The following is a 25,775-nucleotide window of genomic DNA, read 5'->3' on the forward strand; positions in this document are numbered from 1 at the left end:
AGGTTTGTCCCGAACCCCCCAATGAAATTTTGCTGACCCACCCTCTGAGCGAGGAGGTAGGGGGTCGACTGTCCCTCTTCTACCAATGGTGGGACGAGATCACTTCGGGCAAATGGTTACTGGAAGTCATACGAGAAGGATTTATTTATTGATTGATTGATTGATTTTTATATACCGACATTCGTCGGAACATCATGCCAGTTGATATGCACTAGAATTTCACAGCACTCCTCGGAACATATTCATGATGTCTCCTCGCCACTTCCAGCACAAGAAGCAAGTTGTGGAGATTATTCTTTTAAGGCTCCTCAGGATGAGGGCTATAATCCCATATCTGTGCCCCAGGAAAATACAGGGCGTTATTCCATCTGTTTCATTGTACCCAAGAAGGGGGAAGGTTCCTTTTGCCTCATCCTTGACCTCGAGCGTCAATCAACATCTACGAGTGAATCATTTCCGCATGGAAACCTTACGTTCCGTGATAATTGCCATACAATCAGGAGAGTTCTTAACCTCCCTGGACCTATCTGAAGTCTACCTACATATTCCAATCTGTCAAGAACACCAACATTTGCTAAGCTTTGTGGTACTAGGTTGCCCTTTGGCCTATCCACCACCCCCAGAACATTTTCCAAGATTATGGTGGTTGTAACGGCAGCATTGAGAAGAGGGAATCCTGGTGCACCCATACTTGGAAGACTTGTTGATCCAGTCCTAGTCCGTGGAAGAGAGTCGCCGGATGACGAATAGGGAAACCTCCTTGCTTCAGGAACTCTGGTAGTAAACCTGGACAAGAGCAGTCTCAAGCCTTCTGTAAGGGAAACTGCAGAATCAGCTGCAGCACTGACATTCGGCCTGGAGAAAAGATGACCTGACCATCCATCCTTGAGTCTGGATTGTTTAGACTGGGACTGCTGGCAAGGATAGTGAGTAATCCTGTCCCACAAACACACAGATTAATTTGGCACGCACACTTGTTTACATTAGGCTATAAAGGACGAACAGCTATGGCTGCAAAATGGGGAGAGCGAAACTTACTTTCACTTTGCTGGCATGCAAAGTGCTGCGTGTCCTTTGTAAACGTACAAAGGGACTGGACCCCTTTTGCCTGTGGTGGGCTCTCTCTCTCAGGCAGGCGGATGAAAAGGGTGAGGGTGTTGTGAGTATTAGCCGAAATGCAGTGCACGGATACAGATGTATATGCTTAGCAATATTTTTAGTGCTCAGAACTGTATATTTTAGTGCTTAGAACTGTATACCTTTAACACTTAGAATTATTAAGATTGTATATCAATAAACATATTATTTTACTTTTACCTTATTCTCGCTTACCTCATTCCTTACACCTTCCTAGTCTTTGGAATATCTGGGAGTCTGATTTGACACCAAGCAGGGCAAGGTCTTCCTTCAGACCATGCAGATAAGGAAGTTGATGTCCCAGGTGCATCAGTTGATGAGCACGAAACGCCCAACGGTATGGTGCTATCTCCATGTTCTTGGTTTGATGGTGGCAGCCCTGGAAGTGATGCTGTGGGCAAGGGTACCCATGCGACCACTTTAATGCTTACTGCTGTCATGTTGGAACCCACGGTCTCAAAACTATTCGATTTACCGATGGGAGTATGCTCTTGGCTCCAGTGGTGGCTGCAGGAAGCTCATCTGAGCAGGGGTGTGCCCCTGTCCTCACCAAACTGGCTGGTCCTCACGACAGATGTGAGTCTCCGGGGCTGGGGAGTTCGCTGTCGGGAACTGTCAGCCCAGGGACGTTGGACCGAAGAAGAGGCCCTCTGGAACATCAACCGCCTGGAAGCCCGGGCAGTCAGATTGGCGTGTCTAGAATTCAATAATTAACCCCCAAAATACCCCACCCTCCAATGATAGAGTAATTTTTTTCTTTTAAAAAATTTTAATGTGGGATGAGATAAGTTTCATACTTTTTCTGTTGCATGCCTCCATGGCCTTGCTACAGTATTTGATTGTAATCATAAACTTACCTCCCTCCCACTCAGTTTTTAATTTTATTAAATGTTTCTTTATTATTTTGTTTTATTAATAAATTTGTTATAAAATTCATTATGCATTTAACACGTTGACATAAAATTAGCTTAGCGCTCAGTACTGATAATATCTCCGTTTGTATACACCAACTTCAATTGGCTATGCATTCAAAGCTGTTGTGGCTCTTTATATGAACAGTGTGTAACTTTTTCACAAACAAGCTGAGAATCTTTTAAACCACTTCAAGGGTCCCGTAACCACTTATCTATCTGTCAGGTTCTCCTACTAAGCACTGCTATGAATTATTCTCTCCGTTTTGTATGCATCAACTTCAATTGGTTGTGCGCTCAAAACTGTTTGGGAGAACAAGACAGATAAGTGATTGCGGGATACTTGAAGTGGTTTAAAAGTTAAAAATCCTCTCGGCGTTTGAAAAAGTTTAAAACAGTGCGCTCAGCTGATTTAAGTGACTCAAGTATTGAATAATTCACAGCAATGCCCAGTAGGAGAACGGGAAACTTGAAGTGGTTTAAGAGACTTTCAGTTTGTTTGTGAAAAGAAAAAAAAGGTGAGCGGCGTGAATAGCAGATATGAACAGCATGTAAAGAGCTACAACAGTTTTGAGCGTATAACCAATTGAAGTTGGTGCATACAAAACGGAAAGAATAATTCACAGCAGTGCTTAGTAGGAGAACCTGACAGATAAGTGCTTACAGGACACTTGAAGTGGTTTAAAAGATTCTCAGCTTGTTTGTGAAAAAGTTACACATTGTTCATATAAAGAGCCACAACAGCTTTGAATGCATAGTACTGAGCGCTAAGCTAATTTTATGTGAATGTGTTAAATGCACAATGAGTTTTATAACAAATTTATTAATAAAATAATAATAAACATTTAATAAAATTCAAAACAGAGTGGGAGGGAGGTAAGTTTATGATTACAAGCAAATAAATACTGTAGCAAGGCCATGGAGGCATGCAACAGAAAAAGTATGAAACTTACCTCAACCCACATTAAAAAATTAAAAAAAAAAAAAGAAAACAAATTACTGTATCATTGGAGGGTGGGGTATTTTTGGGGTTAATTATTGGATTTTGATCTCACCTTAAGCGGAGACTTTTTTGTTAGTGTCTAGAATTCAGCCACAGACGCCAGGATCAAGTGGTCCATGTGATGTCTGACAACACAACAATGGCAGCCTACATCAACCACCAGGATGGAACCAAGAGTCAGCAAGTGTCACAGGAGATAGATCTCCTTATGGAATGGGTGGAAATACATCTACAGATGATCTCAGCCTCCCACATCGCAGGAAAAGACAATGTCAGAGCAGACGTTCTAAGCAGGAAGAGCAGGTGGTGACGGTCAAAGCTTTTCAACTGATAGTAGATCACTGGGGCGTCCCATCGACCTGCTGGCTGCATCTCTCAATGCAAAGGTTCACAGATTCTGCAGTCACTGAAGAGATCTGTGGTCCCTGGGGATTGACACTTTCGTTCAGACCTGGCTGGAAGAGGAATTGCTATAACCTTCCCTCTGTGACCCCTGCTGGGCATGGTCATTCACAGGATCGAGCACCACAAGGGGATTAGTCCTACTAGTAGCTCCAGAGTAGCCAGGTGTCCGTGGTATGTTGACATGTGGAGACTCCTAAAGGAGAGCCCTCCTGAGCCTCCCACCGCACAGGGACTGGTCCTTCACGAGGATCTGACTTGATTCTGTCTTACGGTCTGGCCCTTGGCCTGCCTGATGAAGCAAGGATATTCTGCGGCGGTAATTGCCACATTACTCCGCGCTCAGAAATTCTCTACGTCCCTAGCGTACATGTGGGTCTGGAGAGTATTTAAGGCCTGATGCGAGGAATGTGGTATCCCCTCTTGGGTGGTCAAAATCCCACTTATTCTGGAATTTTTGCAGGATGGCTTGAATAAAGATTTGGCCATTAACTCCTTGAAGTTGCAGCTAGCGGCTGTCTCCTGTTTCAGGGGCAAGGTGAACGGAATCTTCCTGTCAGCTCATCCTGACATGGCCCGTTTTCTGAAAGGGGTGAAGCACCTTCGGCCACTCCTACAGTGGCTGGTTCCTTTGTGAAATTTTAATTTAGTATTGGGATTTTTGTCATGGCCCTACTTTTGGCTGCTGTGCAGTGTTTCCTTGCATTTACTAACCTTGAAAACTGTGTTCTTGGTGGCTATATACTCGGCACTTCGCATCTCTGAACTGCAGGCATCGTCGTTTCGGGAATTGTTCCACCAGATGACTCTAGGAGCATTACAACTTCATACCATTTCATCCTTCTTGCCCAAGATTGTCTTGGAGTTTCATTTGAATCAGTCCATTTCATTGCCATCCTTAGATAAGCACAAGGATGTGGAAGAATACCGGCACCATCATTTAAATGTCAGTAGACTTTTGGTGTGGTATCTGGAAGTTTCAGAACCAGTCCGAAAGATGGACCACCCATTTGTCCTTCACGGTGGAAGGAAGCAGAGCGAGCCAGCTTCGCGGGCTACCATAGCTCGCTGGATTAAGAAAGGTGGTCACGGGAACCTATGTGGAGGCAGGAAAGCCATTACTTATTCAGGTTAAAGCTCATTCCACTAGGGCTCAAGCAGTCTCATGGGCAGAAGTTAGAGTGCTATCTCCCATCCATATCTATCTGCCAAGCGGCGACATGGTCCTCCATACACACCTTCTCCAGGTTCTGTTGCCTGGACGTACAGGCGTGAAAGGATGCAGCCTTTGCAAGGGCAGTGTTAACCAGACTGCAGGCAGCCCCCAGCCCCTATCAAGAGTAGCTTTTGTACAATCCATTGGTCCTGAGTCCATCTATCTACACGCTAGAAAATGGCGAAATTACTTACCTGATGATTTTGTTTTCCTTAGTGTAGACAGATGGACTCAGCATCCCGCCCTCTGCTGCCCAGGAACTTTACCAAGGTTTCGCCTGTGGAGTGGATATCGAAACCAAGAGATTACGGGTAAACCTTCATCCAGTCCCTAATCAGGCACCTATTCTTACTGGGATTCAGTATTTATGTTTGGTTGAATACAGTTACTGTTCTCTGTTTATAATCATATTTTTAATCAAGTTTTTTCACTAGTAGGTCCACATTGGCTTTTGAAAAGAATACTGGAGTGCTGAGGTCACTGTGGGGGGGGGGGGGGTATGTAGGTTGATGTCAGCTTTGAAATCTGACTCAGTCTCCATCTGCTGGCAGGGAGCGTAACCCATTGGTCCTGAGTCCATCTGTTTAAGGAAAACAAAATTATCAGGTAAGTAATTGCTCCATTTTTAAATTTCAAGGTGGAGTTCTCTTTAGGATTAAATGTAATCAAAGCTGTATTGAGTGGAAATGTTTTCTATATGTTTTAAACTTTTTATTTATAAGAATGTCCATACACCATATCAAACAGATACACAAGAAAAGTTGAGCAAGCAAAAACATTATTCCAGGGAAACAAATCCAGCACCAACTTTAGTCCACAATATTTTTTCCGTTTTTTTAAAAATAGTCTTCCAGTTTTTTTTCTCTGAGGTGGAAACAGACCCTCTACCTGTACTTTACTTGTTAATTCACCATTTGTACTTTTTAAAATGTGATCACATACAGTTGAGCATCTGGTTTCTGAAGGGTTACTGCAGCAGGCCTTGTTGAATAAACTTAAGGGTGTTTTCTAGTGGGGCCAGCAATATATTAACAAATTAGCTAATAGATAGTGGATGCAGGACGCTAGCATGAAAAATGAGACAATTTGTCGAGCAAAAGGGTCGATGCTGGAATTTGTATTGAGCCGAATTGAAATTGTTCTATAGTGCTGTGTTTTCAGACTCTCAATGTATGTTAAAGCTGACAACAGTGGAGAACCTGCAAGTCTCAGAGGTTTACTTGGCCTAAAGGAGTTTCACATAAGTTTCTTTCTTTGCTCATGGAATCTGAATTAGCCTTGATACTGGTGAATTTTCCCTCAGCCATTTCTGTTATGAGGAGAAAGAGGTTAAGAGTGGAGGAGTAGCTTAGTGGTTAAGAGCAGTGGGCTATGAACCAGGAGACCAGGGTTCAAGTCAAGTTCAAGTCAAGACCTTGGGCAAGTCATTGCCTCAGGTACAAACTTAGATTGGAAGACCTCTGGGGATAGGGAAGTACCTACAGTACTTGAATATTCCACTTTTTGCACTTTTTTAAAAAGTGCAAAAAGTGGAATATAAAAACCTAAAATAAAAATAAGTGCAGTCTGTGTCCAGAGCTGTATCTATCTGTAAACACTCCACTAAGGCCAGGAAAGGAGAGAGCTTTGTCCTATAGCAACATTTGAGAAGCTTTGCTAGTTTCCATATTAAAAATATTATTTTGAAACTGATTTCTCTTTGTTTTAGGTATCGGCAACTTTCGCAGCAAGCTTGGTTACTAGCCCTGCTATCGGGGCCTACCTGAGTCGGGAATATGGAAATAATTTGGTGGTGGTTTTGGCCACAGCTATAGCTTTGCTGGACATCTGTTTTATCCTTGTGGCTGTACCAGAATCATTGCCAGAAAAGATGAGGCCTGCATCCTGGGGAGCACCAATCTCTTGGGAACAAGCTGATCCATTTGCAGTAAATACATTTCTTACCTTGCAAAAGTGAATTTCCTGTCGATAGCAGGGCTGAATTAGCCATGCTGTCTGGGAACATCCTCTGGTGGCCTCGAGGTGGAGCTTCTCCTAGCAGTTAGAGCTTTGCTTTGTGTAGCTACGTCTGTCTTCCTGCAAGATCTAGCGCCCTCGTTCCCCTCAGTCTGTTTTTTCTGCACTGCCTGACGCACACAGAGCAATTTTCTCCTGACTCCTCTCGGAGTTATTCTTCATTTAAAAAAAAACCCAGCACTTTTCAGTGCTAACATGGGGCCCAAACTGCCTGGCTTCAAGTACTGCCAGTGTGGCAAGATGTTGTCGATCATCGACAGCCACAATTATTGTTCCGTCTATCTAGGCCTGGACCACGACCAGTCGGCGTGTTGCGACTACGGTCGTACATCCCCGCGGGCCCAGCAACAATGGGCCCAGAAAATCGCAAGGCTCAGAGAAGGAAGCGATGGCTCCTATGCCCCGCAGTCAAAGCGACTCTCCTCCCACTCCTCACCAGGGCCACATCTGGATCGACCGGAGAAGCAGAAGAGTCTGGGCACAAACACTGGCAACCCAAGGAGTATGAAGCGCGAGATCAAGTACAAGATCTTCAAAGGATCTTCAACCCTGAGGAGATGCATCAGATTGGATTCTCAGACCTCGCATCGCTTTCAGACAATCCAGATTCAGGAGTCTTCTGCCTCCACACACAGAGTTTACTCTGACATCTCCTCAGTCTCCAGGCAAAAGAGGAGGTCCCTGCAGTTTCAGGAACTGCCCCCAAAGTGTGCCAAGATTCCACAAGATGGAGCCCCGATGGCTGGACTCAGATATACTACTTGCCACCATTCCCTATGCATCATCTGGGTGCATACGCAGTCCTAGTTCGCTAACTCTGGCAGAAAAGGGTCTGGCGGTACAGGCAATGTCACAGATTTCTGCAGTCCTCATTGGGCTCTTTATGTCCCTGGAGTCAGGTGGACAGGAATATCACCCAGCTAGTCCATCCTCCGAAGAAGCCCCTCCAGAGGACGAATCCCATGAGCCAAAAGTTCAACAGATAGGAAGATCACCACAACCATAATTCTCTCCTCAGCCTAGCTCGCACTCGGAGGAGTCACCTCAGAGTTCTCCGGGTTCATCCACTGGGTTACCATTGGACCCACCAGAAGAACCACGGAGGATCTTACCTATTTGAACTTTATTGAGAAAGTGGGAGCGAAGCTTAACATTGAAACCAGGAAGGTCCCAGACCCAAAAGCAGAAGTCCTGGGCATATTGAAGATCTTTGAGGTGCTGGCCAAGCCGATGGCACTGTCCTCTCACAGTGTATTGGATGCGGTCTTGGAAAAAACTTGGGAATTCCCTTCCTCAACCCTGGCGACCTCTAGAAAACAGATCTAAAGTTTAGGATGAGATCATCTCCATACTGCACTGCTCTACAGCTCCAGCATGCCTCCATCATAGTGGAATCCACCATGAAAACGGCTAAGACATGATTCCACTCGAACATGCCTCCGGGTAAGGACAATCGCTACCTGGATGAATTTGGGAAATGTATTCTTTGCCCCCAGCATGGCGGATTGGAAGGAACAACACCACGCAGTATCTTGACGAATGCCTCCTGTCCATCAAGCCTCTATTCAGGGAGAGTTCTGCGAGCATGGCTCTGCCACAACAGGTACTTGACACAGAAGAAGAGCTACATCACCTCCTCTGGACCATCTATAAATCGTTCAAGACATCGTCCCGGTCCTCAGCGTCAGCCATAGCAGCTCATTGACTAGCCTGGCTGAGGGCCAGCGCTAGCAAGGAGGACGTGCTCAAGAATATGGCGGACGTACCCTACAAAGGGGGTAATCTCTTCGGCAACAAACTGCGAGAAACTGTTTCGCAGCTAAAGAAACAGAATGTGGCAGTCTTGTCCCTAGCCTTTCCAGTGGACCAGTCTACCAGTCTGCCTTCCAGCAGCCTCACCACCAACCTCAACAGCAACAAAGGGGCAGGGCCAGAGGCCAACAGCAGCGGCAATCATCAACCCCTATCCAGCACCGCCACAAAGTTTTTAAGACAGGCGGGGCCACCCCTGTCAACCCAGTGGGGGGCAGATTAGCACATTTTTTCAGTTTCTGGTCTGCGATAACATCTGACCATTGGGTACTGGACATTATTCGCAGGAGTTACCAACTCAATTTCAAGCAGCTTCCCGTTCTTCCCCGTCTAGCCAAATTTCACCAGGCTCCAACATGGACACAACTCCTGCGAACAGAGTTAGCTGCACTGCTTGCTCAGCAGGCCATTCAAATAGTGCCGCCACACCAACGGAACAGGGATTCTATTCCCCATACTTCCTCATTTTCTAAAGGTCGGTTGGCCTCCACCCAATCTTGGACCTAAGGGAGCTCAACAAATTCCTGCTCTAGGAGAAATTCAAGATGTCATCCCTAAAGTCTATCCTTCCTTTCCTACAGCCCAACGATTGGATGTCCTCGCTGGACCTCAGGGATGCCTACTCCCACATTCCCATGCACCACTTCTCATGGTGGTACCTGTGCTTCCAGTCCAATGGGCAGCACTACCAGTGCAAGGTGCTCCCCTTCGGACTATCCTCTGCCCCTAGAGTATTTACCAAATGCCTTGCGGTGGTGGTAGTCCACCTCTGACGAAACGGGGTGCAACTGTTTCCTTACCTGTACAATTGGTTGCTGGTAGCATCAGACAAACTTTACCCTCAGGGAGCAACTGAGAGATACGATCGATTGCTTACAAATGCTAGGACTCGTAATCAACTACAAGAAGTCCAGTCTCCAGCCGACTCGAATCCTTCAATTTATGGAGCAAGGATAGACACAATAAAGATGAAAGCATTCTTGCCAAATGACAGGGCAGACACCCTCTGCATACTGGCCAGACAGTTACAAGCCTCTACATGGCCTTCAGCCCATCGGTTCCTTACCATCCTGGGACACATGGTGGCGATTTACGTGGTGCTTCAGACCAGGTTTCACATGTGTTGTCTACAGTGGGGCCTCAAGGCTCCGTGGACACAGTTCCATCAGCCCTCGGCAGACACAGTACGCCTCACCCAAGCCAAGCAGCCTGATGGCTGCACCCACAAACATGAGAGGTGACCTATTCCGGATACCTACGCATGAGCTAAATCTCACCACAGTTACGTCACTCGGAGGATGGGGAGCCCACCTTGCCCATCTTCAGATGCAGGGTTTATGGTCAGCGGTGGAGCGCGCACAACAGATATACCTCCTAGAACTGCGAGTGATTCGAAATGCCCTTCTCACCTTTGTCGACTAGGTTTGAGGCAAGAATGTCATAGTTCACACAGAAACTAAGTGGCCATGTTCTACATAAACAAGGAGAGTCCAGTTTATGGATACTGTGCAGGAGGCGATTCTCTTCCAGGGTAGCGAACTCAAAAGCAGATCAACTCAGCAGGATACACCATCTACACAAGTGGTCCCTGAACCAGAGGGTGGCAGACGCCATTTTCACCCAGTGGTGTACCCCAAGTATGGACCTATTTGCGACAATGGTCAACAGGAAGGTGCACAAATTCTACTCTGCCTTCCTCATTCCATGGACAAGGGGCCTTTTCTACGCTGTTCCACCCCTGTCTCACACCATTCAGAAGTGCCTAGAGAATGTCGCTGACCTAATTCTAATCGCCCCAGCAAGGCCATGTCAGCCTTGGTTTGCGTATCTAATCAGTCTGTCAATAGCGCCTCCCATTCCACTGGGGGGGGGGGGGGGGGCAGATCTTCTGTCTCAGGACGGGGCTTTGCTGCTATACTCTATGCAATCCTCGCTTCATCTTACAGCCTGGAGGTTGAAAGGACAATACTAAGTAAGCTCGGGGTGTCAACTGAGATCCAAAATGTCTTGATATCCTCGCGTAAGGTCTCCATCAGGAAGAATTTTTAACTCAAGTGGCAGTGCTATTCTGTTTGGTGCCGGCTCCGTCGAGCAGATCCATTCTCCTGTTCTCCAGAAACTCTGCTTGATTAACTTCACATGCTTTACCAGTCAGGGTTAGCAACGGTTTCAGTTTGGGTGCATGTCGGTGTGATAGCGGCTTATCACCAGCCGCACAACCACCTGTTGGTCTCTCGCTTCATGAAAGAACTCTTACATCTCAGACGCCCTGGGATCTAAATCTGGTGTTAGAACAGCTCGTGCTGCCGCCATTCAAACCACTGGACAGTTGTCATGTGAAATATTTAACCTGGAAAGTGGTATTTGTGGTTGCTTTGATTTCCGCCAGGAGAGTTAGTGAATTACAGGCGTTATTGCACTATCCCCCTTATCTGCAGTTCCACCATGACAAGGTGACCCTCCGAACCCACTCTTCCTTCTTGCCCAAAGTGGTTTCAGCATTCCTATTCAACCAGACTATCACTCTGCCAATGTTTTTTCTGAAACCACTCAAACTGCAGAGAGTGCCTTTTGCATACCCTGGACTGCAAAAGAACATTAGTATACTACAGATGGAGAACGCAGCTTTGTCTCTCTTAAATCCCAATGCACCTGGACTTCCGGTGGCAAAGAGAACCATCTCAAGTCTGATTTCTCAATGCATCCAGTTCTGCTATTCTAAGCGTTCAACATCACTTCTTAGCAGGGTGAAGGCACATCAAGTCCAAGCAGTGGCTACCTCACTTGCTTTCCTTCGCAGTGTACCATTAATAGACATTTGCAAAGCTGCCACATGGTCTTCGCAGCATATCTTTACACCGCATTACTGCCTGGACCAGCAGACGTCCTCAGACACGGCACTGGGTGTGGCAGTTTTGGAACATTCCACGTGGTGAAGACTCTCCACGATAAGACAGGTTGGGCTCGCTATAGTCAAGTCAAAGGTCAGGGGCAATGGGCTTTCAGTGAGCGAGATGTGAGATGCAATTCAATGACTGGGGACTCCCAGACAGCATGTATAATTCAGTCCTGCTATTGACAGGGAAAAGCAAGTTTGTTTACCGCAAATGGTGTTTCCATAGATAGCAGGATGAGTTAGCCATGCGAACCCACCCACCTCCCTGGACAGCCCTCTTCAGATGGATTTTTGTTATGTTAGACTGAGGGAAACGTGGGCGCTAGATCGCGCGGGAAGATGCGTGCAGTCAAAAAGCTCTGTAACTGCTAGGAGAAGCTCTGCCTCAAGGCCACCGGAGGACATCCTAAGACAGCATGGCTAATTCATCCTGCTATCTATGGAAACACTGTTTTCAGTAAGCAAATTTGCTATTTTTTTTCCCCCTGGTAGTATATAGATATGGTATCTTTAGGATAGCAAAGTCTGTAATCTTCAGGTAGCGTAGCCCTGTGGTTCCCAACCCTATCCTGGGGGCCCACCAGCCAGTTGGGTTTTCAGGATATCCACAGTGAATATGCATGAGAGAAAATTTGCATGCACTGCCTCCATAACATGCACATTTTCTCTCATGCATATTCATTGTGAATATCCTGAAAACCCGACTGGTTGGTGGGCCCCCAGGACAGGGTTGGGGACCACTGGCGTAGACAATAGAGTTGTCACAGTATCTGTTGCTGTATTGGGTATTTGTGTTGCCATTTGAGGTACTCAGATGTGCTGTATAAGGCAGGCAGCTTGTGAGTCGGACTAGAAAAAAAGAGGGCAAGCTGGGTCAGCTGAAACTTTTTGGAAATTGTGTTTATATCATCCACAGTGTTCTTAGGTAAATTCTAGGGACTTCTTATTGATTAGTGCATGGCACAAATGGTTTTGGTGTTACGTATCTCTATTTTATCAGTATTAAGACTATAAGATGCAATGGAATTTTCCAGGCAGAATGATACAGGAAACAAAAGTAGAATAATTAGGTATCGTATTCAGTTATTGAGATAGAGATTGTATATCCATGCTAAAATGTATCTGTTATTGGTGTTACAGATTCTTGTTACAAACTATTTTGATTAAAATTGTTCTCCTGCTGTTTTTGTTTTTTCTTCGGTAGTCGTTAAAGAAAGTGGGTCAAGACTCTATAGTGCTGCTAATCTGCATTACAGTTTTCCTCTCCTACCTCCCCGAGGCAGGCCAGTATTCCAGTTTCTTCCTGTACCTCAGACAGGTAACAGCCTAGCTTACCTGCTGCTTTTCAAATAATTCTGATATTTTTATTTTTTTTCCATAACAAACAAAAATTTGCTGCCTTACAACTAACATTGAATATCATTTGTAACTTCGACTGATAGATGGAAGCTACAAGTCAGAGAAGCTAGCAGGGTTCTTTGCTGTCTGGGGAAAATATCACTTGGCGATTATAGAGGTTTATATCCACCAGAAGTGACTCCAGTGCATCTGAATTAATTAATGCCACTAACCTGCTTCTAAGGAAGTTTTGTACAGAAGGAATATTTATGTTTGCATAATTATCTGCCTTTAATATTCATTGCCCACATTTGGTTGGTTATGCTCATGACCCCTGGTTTTCTGCAATGCTATGGCAAGGGTCTCAAAATCTGACCTTAGTTGCAATCCTTTGCAATTGTAGGAAACCAGGAGCCAGGTCAGGGCTAGGTGAGTGCATCTCGCTCTCGCTTTCTCTCTCTCTTCTCTCCCTACCTGTGTCCTGACCCAGGCTAGCAAGAGGAGAGCGGTGCTTCAGGCTGTCTCTTCTTTACCACTGGAGCCCAACTGTCTAGCAGTGCACAGTCTCGTGACTTTCTCCAGGTAGCAAAGGCGGATGATTTGTGTGTTTGGGGTGGAGTGGGGGCGATTGGGAGGTAAAGAGAAGACCTAAGAACAGAGTGGGGTGGGATGCAATGAGCGAGGCACACCTCCTTCACCTCTCCCTCCTCTACTAATCCCAGAATCTCCCTCTCTTCTCCCCACTTGCACACTGATTCCAGAACCTTCCGAATTCTTCCTGCCCTATCCCTGGGCCTCCTTTTTCCTTCCCCTTCCTTCTTCATCCTGCAGTTGCTCTTCCTTCCCTGATTTCATACCAGCGATCATTTTCTCTATCCAAAAAAAGTTACACAGACACAAACAACATTGGCAAACTTCTTTTTAAAGTAAGATTTTTCAAATGTTAGCAATATTTGCCATGTAAAATGATGTGACACATTTACATAAAATTTTCAAGTGGAGCAGAATCTACCCATGCAGTGCCACAGAAAACTGGGGATTGTGTTCTTCCATTACCATTTTAACATCTCATTAGAATCACAAGCAGTGAAAAATCAATTACACTTCATTTGATGCAGAGCATTAAACCTTGGTTTTTTTCTCAGATATTTTCAGGCATGTTTGTCTGGATTTGGCAGGCTGATTATAGACCTGATGCATGTTTCCTGTTCCTCCTCTTAGATTATGGAATTCTCACCTGAAAGTGTTGCTGCATTTATAGCAGTCTTGGGGATTCTCTCCATTATTGCACAGGTGAGATGACGATCAGGCTTTGTCTTAAGTGATATTGTGACCTTAACAATTTATTGAATCCTGCACTTTCAAATTAAATTAAAATGTTGTAGAATTAACTTGAAATCATTTGTGGTGTGGTTTGGTTTTTGCATGCCAAAAGAGGTGTATGTATCATTTTCTTAAAATCCAAAGTTTAGTCACTTTCAATTGGCAACTAGCATCTAGCTGCTTGGGATATTGACATTTGCCGATGAGTTTAGAGGTGACTTGTTGAGGTCCAGAGAAGTGAGGAGTATTTGGGCAGCATTTCCTGTTGGGTTGAGTTAAGGCAGGGCTTTTCAACCTAGTCCATAAGTTCCCCCTAGCCAGTCTGCTTTTCAGGATATCCTCAATGACTGTCGGTTCACTGCCTCTATTGTATGCAGATGCATCTCGTGCATATTCAGTGTAGTTATTCTGAAAAACAGACTAGCTAAAGTACCCAAAGACTAGGTTAAAAATCCCAGGCCTAGGAGAAGAAAGAGTGGTATGTTTTTGGATAACAGCCTCACAAATTTTGATGGCTGTGTGGATTGTTCAAAGTTGGTGGTAAGACATGAAAGGGGACCGGGGTTTTAGATTAAGTATTGGTCATATAACTATCAAAGGGGAAGACAGCAACAAGGCTTGAAGCAGCCTAGCAGTGGAGGTGGTGGACGCCAGCACTATAACTGAATGGGGACATACTTGGAACAGATAATGGAGGGCAGTGATAGGTTTGGTAGAAGATATGGAACTGGAGAGCTGGTGTTCTGCTTATTGGATTTATATGCTTATCTACCCAAGGTAGGAGAAACCAGAGGAAGAATCTCAACTGAGCAGACTGCATGGGCCAAATTGTTTTTATCTGTAATTTACTATGTTACTATATGCATGCCTTCAAATCTCTAAAGTAGTGAATGCTGCTATCTAAAAGTATGTAGTAGCTGTTCCTGCTGATTTCCAGGTTTTCTCAGCTCTGTTTATTGTTTTGGTTTTACTCTATAATCAGGGAAAACAGCTGAAACTTCACATACCATTTTCTTCATGAAGGCTGTACTAGTTTCCTTGGAAAGAAAGCATCTGAAAGCACAAAACCAAGCATGTGGAAATAACACATTATTGTGGAGCTTCTTCAAGAAATCATAATGGGGTTGTGTAATCGGAGAGAGACATTTTTGTGGCTGACTTTGGAAGTCTAATGGCTTTTTAATATAATTTTGTGGTGCATTATTCAGATTTTGTTTTATTAGTTACTTCTCAGAGCATGCTCAGTTTGGTATATTACAGCAGTGATCAGAATAAAGAGAAGATCAATCAATTAAGTACAGATTTCAGTAATTTCCTGTTTATGAACTTGGATTTTCCTCTCCCATCTCTCTTCAGGGTCAGTATAGAAAGCATTTTTGAGAGGCAACAGGGGAGGAATAGAAGATGGGCTAAACAAAACAGAGGGACACTTAAGCTTTAGCAAAGTGAGATTCCCTGTACGTACCAGGATCAGTCCAGACGGTGGGTTATGTCCCCCATCCAGCAGATGGAGTCAGACAAGGCTTCGGAGGGTGCTGCCATATTAACCAGTGCACCCTCTGTAAATCCTCAGTATCTTTCTGACTCCAGCAGATAGGAGTAGGGGAACCTTGTGCTTCCCCTGTCTGGAGGATATTTCCTCCTCTGTACTATTTCTTTATTTTGTCTCTCTGAGGTTGGATCAAGTTGTTTAAAAAAAAAAAAAAAAGTTTTTAGATTCTATGTTTGGAGGTTTGTGTGACTTGCAGGTAGTGCTGTCCGGTCACCCTCCCCCATTCCTCCCTCTGTGGGGTAAGTTGTCATTTTGATTTTTGTCAATTTTTTAATTTCTCACAGGTTTTGGTGGCATACACCTATCAGAGAGGTGGATACTGGCGGCGCCAGCCTCTCCCCCCCCCCTCCGTGTCCTGCCCTGAGACGCGCATTCCCTGGGGCCGCTGCAGCAGAGAGGTCACATTCCTCTGCTGCCGATTACCGGGGGCAGAGGTGTAGCGGAGGCGTCTTCCCGCTCCCCACGGCGCATTTTCTGCCGGCCCCATAGAGGCTCACCCCCTCCCCCGTTCACCTCCGAGCATGCTGCGGCCGTCCCGATGCGCGGCGTGCGTCGAACCGGGGTCGCAGTTGTCCCGCGAGGGTCTGTGTTCTAGGTGTCTCCCTGGTGGGAAGGACACCTCCATGCCGCCGGATCGACTCTCTTCACGCGCCTCAGGCAACAGGGGCTGGCCCCGTCTCCGCTTTCAGCGGGAACGGCAGCCATCTTGGAAACGGAGGAGCGCGTGCAGCAGCCATCAGAGGGTGATGGGGAGGATTTCATTGATATTCCCCCACCGATCTGGACTCCGGTTCCATCATTAGTCCCCTCGGGAGACTTCTCTACTACCCCCCCCCCCCCCCCCGGGCCCCCCAGCTTTTTCGGCGGATTTCATTGTGCTCATGCACAATGCTTATTTACAACTGGAACATCCCAGGGTTCCCTCGCTAGGACCACTGTCAGCCAAGGCCCCCCCCCCGGTTATCGGATCCTCCGGGGGCCCAGGACGCAGCGGGGGGGGCTCCAGGGACCCCCCCATGGGGCCCCCAGGGTACATTTTGCCCTCCCCCAGGGGGAGGGGCGGGCTCTTTCTCGGATCGGGGGCGCCGGCGCCACATCTGGATGATCCTCTCCTGGCAGTGCAACTGGAAGGAGATGACCCATGCGTTCTTCGTATCTTTCAGAAAGAAGTTAGACGCTCTAATCCCACATATCCTGCAGGAGCTGGACATTGAGCCCCCCCCCTTGACCTGCCAGGACCCTCCACTCCGGTCGTTGCCTCATCCAGCAAGAAGGGGGACCCAGTTCTAGCTGGCCTGTGCCCATTGTCCTGGGCCTATCCCACCTTTCTCCAGCTGTTGGCCAGGGAATGGGATACTTCCGAGGCCTCCCTCAAGGTTGGAAGGGCAATGGAGAAGCTATATCCTCTCCCCAAGGATTTCCTGGAGCTCCTCAAGGTTCCAAAGGTGGACTCAGCGGTGTCGGCGGTTACCAAGAGGACAACAATTCCAGTTACTGGGGGCACGGCCCTGCGGGACCTACAAGATAGGAAGCTGGAAGTCTACCTCAAGAGGGTCTTTGAGGTCTCGGCTCTGGGAGTCCGTGCTGCCATTTGTAGTTCACTAGCGCAGCGGGCAGGACTCCGTTGGGTCCAGCAACTCTTCACTTCTCAGGACCTACCGCTGGAGGAAGCAAACCAAGCAGACCGCCTGGAGGCCTTCATAGCCTACGGAGCAGATGCCCTGTATGACTTGCTTCACGTTCTGTCGAGATCCATGGTTTCCGTGGTTTCGGCGAGACGCCTCCTCTGGCTTCGCAACTGGTCAGCAGATTCCTATTCTAAGTCCAGCCTGGGATCTCTTCCTTTTAAGGGCAGATTTCTCTTCGGTGACGATCTGGACCAGATCATAAAGTCTTTGGGGGAAAACGCGGTCCATCGCCTGCCCGAGGACCATCCATGGACCACCAGATCGTTTAATTCCTCCAGAAGTCGGGCCCGCACACAACGCCGTTATCGCGGTTCCAGACAGCTGGTGCCCCGGACACCTTCCAGATCCCAGTCTTGGCCTCGTTCCTTTCGCGGCAGCAGAACACCTCGAGAGGGGACGGCTTAAGGGGCCTCCTCCAAGTCCGCTCAACGATGCCAGACTCACCCACTCCTCGACTCCCCGGATCGTGGGGCGGATAGCTCTCTTCTACGAGGAGTGGGTCCCACATCACATCGGACCAGTGGGTCCTAGACATCTTAAGGAGAGGTTATGCATTGGAGTTTGCTCGCATCCCAAAGGACAGGATCCTCTTCTCGCCTTGCGGACCGAGTCACAAGCAGCTGGTTGTGCCACAGACCCTGGACAGACTCCTGGACCTCAGGGCTATTTCTCCCGTCTCCGCCAGAGTGGTGGACTTGGGTTATTATTGAATCTACTTCGTGGTACCCAAAAAGGACGGAGCCTTTCGTTCAATCTTGGATCTCAAGGAGATCAACAAATCCCTCCGGGTCCTTCATTTCTGAATGGAGACCCTGCGCTCAGTGATTGCAGCAGTACATCAGGGAGAGTTCCTCACCTCTCTCGACTTGACAGAGGCCTATCTCCACATTCCCACCCACAAAGCCCATCAGAGGTTCCTTCGTTTCAAGATTCTGAACCAGCATTTCCAGTTCCAAGCTCTCCCCTTCGGTCTGACGACTGCCCCGCGGATGTTCACAAAGATCATGGTGGTAGTAGCGGCTGCTCTCCGACGGGAGGGGATCCTAGTTCATCCATACCTGGACGACTGGCTCATTCGGGCGAAGACTTTCTCCCAGGGGCAGGCAGCGGTCACCCGGGTCGTCCAACTCCTCCAGTCACTTGGCTGGGTTGTGAACTTCGCCAAGAGCAGTCTCAGCCCTTCGCAGTATTTGGATTTCTTGGGAGCACACTTCGACACGGTTCAGGGCAAGATTTTCCTACGTCCGGACAAGGCGCAATCTCTCCGAGAGCAGATCCAGCACTTCGCCGCACTTCCTGCGCCCACATCTTGGGATTACCTACAGATCTTGGGATCCATGGCTTCCACTATCGATCTTGTACCGTGGGCTTTTGTGCATCTGCATTCCTTACAAGGGGCACTACTCTCTCGCTGGAAACCGATCTCGCAGGACTACCAACTCGTCCTTCCTCTCATTCAGCTTACCAAAACCAGCTTGTGTTGGTGGCTGGATCCACTCCATCTTGCACAGGGCACTCCTCTCGAGATCCCGGATTGGGTGGTGGTCACCACCGACACCAGCCTGGCCGGTTGGGGGGCAGTGTGCCAACGGAGCTCAGCGCAAGGGCAGTGGACAAAGGCATAAGCAGCCTGGCCGATCAATCGTCTGGAAACAAGAACAGCACATCTGGCACTCATACACTTCCTGCCTCTTGTGAGGAACCGAGCTGTAAGGATTCTGTCGAACAACGCGACCACAGTAGCTTACATCAACCGCCAGGGAGGCACGAGGAGCCGACATGTCTCTCGAAACGGCCCGCCTGATGTCGTGGGCAGACAGGTATCTCACGCGCCTGGCAGCCTCCCACATCGCGGGCGTAGACAACAATCAGGCGGACTACTTCAGTCGACAGAGACAGAACGCGAAGCAAGAGAGGATAGGAAAGGGGGAGGAGTGGCTCTTTATGTCAGAAACAATATCCAAGCATCTGAGCTGCAAGGAAGATGGGGCAAAGAAGAAGCACTATGGGCCGACTTAAAAAAAAGATGGAGCATCCATTTTTATTGGAGTGGTTTACAGGCCTCCAAACCAAAAGGAAGAGCTGGACAGAGATCTGGTTGAAGACATCCACAAGATAGCAAAGAAAGGAGAAGTGGTGATCGTTGGAGACTTTAACATGCCAGATGTAGACTGGAGAATCCCATCTGCAGAATCTAATAATAGTAGAGAAATAGTAGATGCCCTGCAAGTAGCTTTGTTCAAACAAATGGTAATGGAACCCACGAGAGAAGGAGCTATACTCGACTTAGTGCTCACTAATGGAGAAAATGTCTCAGACGTCCAGGTGGGTGCCCACCTCAGCACCAGTGATCATCAAATGGTATGGTTTAATATCACAAAAAGGACACAGAAAAGAAGCACAAAAACCCAAGTTTTGATGTTCAAAAACACAGACTTTGATGAAATGGGGAAGTACCTGGAGGAAGAACTAAAAGGCTGGGAAAAAGAGAGAGATGTGGATCAACAGTGGACCAATCTAAAAGGAGCAATTACCAAGACAACTAATCTATGTTAGAAAAGTAACGAAAAGCAAAAGAAAAATGAAACCTATCTGGTTCTCAAAGGAGGTAGCTGACAAAATAAAGGCTAAAAGAACAGCGTTCAAGAAATATAAAAGATCCCAAAAGGAGGAGCACAAAGAAGAATATCTGGTAGAACTGAGGGAGACAAAGAAATTAATCAAGATGGCAAAAAGTCAAGCGGAAGAGAGGATTGCCAAAGAGGTAAACAGTGGTAACAAAACATTTTTCAGATACATCAGTGAAAAGAGAAAAGTTCAGTGGCATATTGAAATTGAAAGGTGGAAAGGATCAATGTGTGGAGAGAGACGAAGAAATGGCAGAAATATTAAATGAATACTTCAGTTCTGTGTTCACTAAAGAGGACCCTGGAGAAGGACCGTCACTAGTTAACAAGAAACTGGAGGGGAATGGAGTAGATGTAACTCCATTTACAGTAGAAAATGTATGGGAAGAGCTGGTGAAACTGAAAGTGGACAAAGCCATGGGGCCTGATGAAGTTCATCCCAGAATACTGAGGGAGCTCAGAGATGTGCTGGTGGATCCACTGTGTGACCTGTTCAATAGATCCCTAGAAATGGGAGTGGTGCCGAATGATTGGAGGAGAGCGGTGGTGGTCCCGCTTCACAAGAGTGGGAACAGAGAAGAGGCTGGTATCTACAGACCGGTTAGCCTCACTTCGGTGGTGGGAAAAGTAATGGAGTCACTGTTGAAAGAGAGAATAGTGAACTATCTACAGTCGGGAGAATTGCTGGACCAGAGGCAGCATGGATTCACCATTGGAAGATCCTGTCAGACAAATCTGATTGACTTTTTTGACTGGGTAACCAAGGAATTGGATCAAGGAAGAGTGCTCGACGTCATCTACTTGGATTTCAGCAAAGCTTTTGACACTGTCCCGCACAGGAGACTGGTGAATAAAATGAGAAGCTTAGGAGTGAGTGCCGAGGTGGTGGCCTGGATTGCAAACTGGTTGACGGACAGAAGACAATATGTGATGGTAAATGGAACTCTCTCTGAAGAGAGAGCGGTTTTAAGTGGTGTACTGCAGGGATCTGTGTTGGGACCGGTCCTTTTCAATATCTTTGTGAGCGACATTGCGAAAGGGATAGAAGGTAAGGTATGTCTTTTTGCGGATGACACTAAGATCTGCAACAGAGTGGACACGCCGGAAGGAGTGGAGAGAATGAGACGGGATTTAAGGAAGATGGAAGAGTGGTCGAAGATATGGCAGCTGAGATTCAATGCCAAGAAGTGCAGAGTCATGCATATGGGGAGTGGAAATCCGAATGAACTGTATTCAATGGGGGGAGAAAGGCTGATGTGCACGGAGCAGGAGAGAGACCTTGGGGTGATGGTGTCTAATGATCTGAAGTCGGCGAAACAATGTGACAAGGCGATAGCTAAAGCCAGAAGAATGCTGGGCTGCATAGAGAGAGGAATATCGAGTAAGAAAAGGGAAGTGATTATCCCCTTGTATAGATCCTTGGTGAGACCTCACCTGGAGTATTGTGTTCAGTTCTGGAGACCGTATCTCCGAAGAGACAGAGACAAGATGGAGGCGGTCCAGAGAAGGGTGACCAAAAAGGTGGAAGGTCTTCATCAAATGACTTATGAGGAGAGATTGAAGAATCTAAATATGTACACCCTGGAGGAAAGGAGGAGCAGAGGTGATATGATACAGACTTTCAGATACTTGAAAGGTTTTAATGATCCAAAGACAACGACAAACCTTTTCCATAGGAAAAAATCAGCAGAACCAGGGGTCATGATTTGAAGCTCCAGGGAGGAAGATTCAGAACCAATGTCAGGAAGTATTTCTTCACGGAGAGGGTGGTGGATGCCTGGAATGCCCTTCCGGAGGAAGTGGTGAAGACCAGAACTGTGAAGGACTTCAAAGGGGCGTGGGATAAACACTGTGGATCCATAAAGTCAAGAGGCCGTCAATGAAGAGTGGGTGGCTTGCCAGAATGACGGCTACTGCCTGGAGATAATACCCTTATTCAATAAACATACACATGGTTACTGTGACTCCAACATCGCTCTAAGCTTCAACAGCAAGAGGAAATGTGGAAAAAAGGATTTGCACTCACAAAGCGGGGAGTAGCTGGCTTGTTACGGCGGTTACTACCCCAAACCAAATAAGCCTGATACTTCACTTTCAATGCATATCCAGCATAGCTCTCTGCTTCAACGGCAGGGGAGAAGAAAAACTGATACTTCATGCATATCCAGCACAGTTCTCTGCTTCAACGGCAGGGGAGAAGAAAAACTGATACTTCACGCATATCCAGCATAGCTCTCTGCTTCAATGGCAGGGGAGAAGAAAAACAACCAATAAGGGCTGAATAACATAGTCTGGGTAAAACAAATAAGCATGGGTGTAGCTTGCTTATTGCGGCGGTTACTACCCCTAACTAATCAAGCTTGATATTTCACTTGGATGCAGCTCCATCACGGCTCCATACATTAATGGTGGGGGTGGAAGGGAAATAGAACCAAAGAGCTAAGAGAAACAGATAAGTATGAGAAAAAAATGTGTGAAGCTTGCTGGGCAGACTGGATGGGCCGTTTGGTCTTCTTCTGCCGTCATTTCTATGTTTCTATGATCCTGGAGAGTGGTCCCTCTCCGAGGCGATGCAGCTCCTCATTCGTCGCTGGGGGACACCCCGTCTGGACCTCATGGCAACTCTTCACAACGCCAAGGCATCCTGGTTCTTCAGCCGCAGGCAGGAGCACAGCACAGAAGGCGTAGACACTCTGATTCTCCCTTGGCCGGGTCATCTTCTATACATTTTTCCTCCATGGCCTCTAGTGGGCAAGGTACTGCGGAGAATAGAGCTACATCAGGGTCCTGTCATCCTGATGGCCCCGGAGTGGCCATGGCGCCCTTGGTTCGCGAACTTACTCAACCTCGCAGTGGATGGTCCGCTACGTCTGGGCCATCTTCCTCACCTGCTCCATCAAGGGCCAGTATTTTTCGACCAGGCAGAACGCTTCTGTCTTGCGGCCTGGCTTTTGAAAGGCGGCTTCAGTGCAAAGGATACCCTGACGCAGTAGTTTCGACCCTTCTCAAGGCTCGGAAGACCTCGACTTCGGTTGCTACGTGTGAGGGTCTGGAAGGTCTTTGAGTCCTGGTGTACCGCCCATGGCACTCATCCCAGAAGGGCCTCGATTCCTCAGATCCTTGCGTTCCTACAGGACGGCCTGGAGAAAGGACTCGCCTACAACTCCCTGCGCGTACAAGTTTCTGAGCTAGACTCGCTCATTCAGTTAACCGACCATCTCTCTTTTGTCTCATCCAGATATCGCCCGCTTCCTCAAAGGGGTGAATCATTTGCGGCCTCCGGTTCAGGATCCATGTCCTTTGTGGAGTCTTAACTTGGTGCTTAAGGTTCTGGCAGGCCCTCCCTTTGAGCCTCTGCGTAACGCCACCATCAAGGATCTCGCCCTCAAGACTGTCTTCCTGGTGGCCATTTGCTCCGCACGCCGGATCTCGAAACTCCAAGCACTCTCATGCAGGGAGCCTTACCTACGCTTTATGGACGCCAGGGTATCCTTATGTACAGTGCCTTCATTTCTTCCCAAGGTCGTCTCGACTTTTCATGTGAATCAGACGGTGGAGCTTCCGTCCTTCACAGCCGAAGAGTCAAAATCCCTCCGTCAAGCGCAGTCTAATCCGCTATTTGGAAGTCACCAACGACTTCAGGGTCTCTGACCATTTGTTTGTTCTTTGGTCAGGACCAAGGAGGGAGTCTAAGGCCACGAAGACAACAATTGCTCGATGGCTCAAGGAGGCCATAGTGGCGGCGTACATTGGAGCGAGTCGGACTCCTCCGTTGGGTGTCAAGGCCCATTCACTTCGTTCTCAGGCAACATCCTGGGCGGAATCCCAGTCCGTCTCCTCTCAAGAGATTTGCCGGGCGGCGACTTGGAAGTCTCTGCACACTTTTGCATGACATTATCGTCTGCACCTACAGTCATCAACCTCTGGGTACTTTGGCGACAGGGTCATTCGAGCAGGGCTTTCAGGGGCCCACCCGATTTAGGGAAGCTTTGATACATCCTACCGTCTGGACTGATCCTGGTACGTACAGGGGGGAAAAAATTATTCCTTACCTGCTAATTTTCGTTCCTGTAGTACCATGGATCAGTCCAGAAGCCCTCCCTGATAATGTTGGGGTTTTCCTGCTCGATCTGTTATCCTGACCTTTCTATCCTGGTTTTTGATGTTTGCCTCCGCTTCTTGAGGCTGTTCGACAGTTCCTTTTGCAAGTTAAAGTTGTGGCACCAGTTACCTTAGTTACTGATAATTTTTCTGATTAGTACACTTGATCCATCCTCTTTAGGTTGTTCTAGCTTTGATATTCTCTATACTGAGGATTTACAGAGGGTGCACTGGTTAATATGGCAGCACCCTCCAAAGCCTTGTCTGACTCCATCTGCTGGATGGGGGGCTTAACCCACCGTCTGGACTGATCCATGGTACTACAGGAACGAAAATTAGCAGGTAAGGAATAATTTTCTTGTGGCTGCCATTTGCAGTTTGAATATCGGTGGAATGTGGCAGGATCGACCAGTCCTGTTGCTTCAGTTTGCATTTCTTAGGCACTGCACTATTCGAGGAAAGTAAAACTGACACAAGTGAGTCACACACCGGAAAGGCTTTGAATTTAGAAGTTAGTTTAAATGCTTTTCTATGCAAAAGAAATAGTTCCTTTGCTCATTTACAGGCCGATACAGTACAGTGCGCTCCGATGGAGTGCACTGTTAACCTGCCCTTGGACGTGCGTTTTCCCTTACCCCTTATTCAGTAAAGGGCGGAAAATGTGCGTTCAAACCGCGGCACCTAATAGCGCCCTCAACATGCAAATGCATGTTGATGGCCCTATTAGGTATGCCCGCGCGATACAGAGAGTAAAATGTGCAGCCAAGCCGCACATTTTACTTTAAGATATTAGCGCCTACCCAAAGGTAGGCGCTAGTTTCTGCCGGCACCGGGAAAGTGCACAGAAAAGCAGTAAAAACTGCTTTTCTGTGCACCCTCCGACTTAATATCATGGCGATATTAAGTTGGAGGTCCCGAAGGGTAAAAAAAGTAAAAAAAAAAAAAAATTTTAATGGGCCGGTGGCTGTGGGGCCGAAAATCGGACGCTCAATTTTGCCGGCGTCCAGTTTCTGAGCCCGTGGCTGTCAGCGGGCTTGAGAACTGGCGCCGGCAAAATTGAGTGTCGGCTGTCAAACCCGCTGACAGCCGCTGCTCCGGGTCAAAAGGAGGCGCTAGGGACGCGCTAGTGTCCCTAGCACCTCCTTTTGCCCGTTTCTACCGCACCACCTAATTTAAATACAGAATCGTGCGCACAGGCGAGTGGCGGACTTTACTGAATCGGCCCGTTAGTGAATAGAATATGAACTGCTTCATTTTCAGTTTGCTGTGACAGTGGTCTGTGTTACTGAGGAAGGGAGTACTGAGATTTGAGTTGCTTCAATTTGGGATACCATTGTTGCATGCAGCAAAATGGGTTATGAACAGTATCGGCCTTTGCCACTCTACCAGCCCTGGCCCTTAAGTTAACAAAAATGATTGGATAATCAAGCAAGGCTGTCACTGAGTCAAGGTTTAACAAATGTGGTTTGTTGCAGAAATGGATATAGATCACATCTCTCTTAGATTCAATATTTATTTTGTTTTCTTTCTAGACCATAGTCTTGAGCTTACTTATGAGATCTATTGGAAACAAAAATACTATTCTGTTGGGTTTAGGATTTCAAATATTACAACTTGCCTGGTATGGATTTGGCTCTGAACCATGGTACGTAGACTTCATTTAACTTCCCGAAATTGAATTGCTTACTTAACTTTTTTCTCAGATTGTGTCGTCTTGTAAAAGCTTTCAGAAATTGGCTATATGGTGAAATGC

At 47.1% G+C, this 25,775-nt stretch overlaps 1 protein-coding gene across 1 annotated transcript in view; it reads left to right on the top strand.

The window, feature by feature from the left end:
- Positions 1-25,775, top strand: part of MFSD14A (major facilitator superfamily domain containing 14A) — a 98,457-nt gene that overhangs the window by 51,949 nt on the left and 20,733 nt on the right. The window contains exons 6-9 of the mRNA XM_029617810.1: positions 6,378-6,596; positions 12,598-12,711; positions 13,953-14,024; positions 25,555-25,667. Of these exons, the coding sequence (XP_029473670.1) occupies positions 6,378-6,596; positions 12,598-12,711; positions 13,953-14,024; positions 25,555-25,667 (518 nt within the window). The remainder of the gene's footprint in view (positions 1-6,377; positions 6,597-12,597; positions 12,712-13,952; positions 14,025-25,554; positions 25,668-25,775) is intronic.

Source organism: Rhinatrema bivittatum, chromosome 10, assembly GCF_901001135.1.
Source record: "Rhinatrema bivittatum chromosome 10, aRhiBiv1.1, whole genome shotgun sequence".
NCBI classification, from domain to species: domain Eukaryota; kingdom Metazoa; phylum Chordata; class Amphibia; order Gymnophiona; family Rhinatrematidae; genus Rhinatrema; species Rhinatrema bivittatum.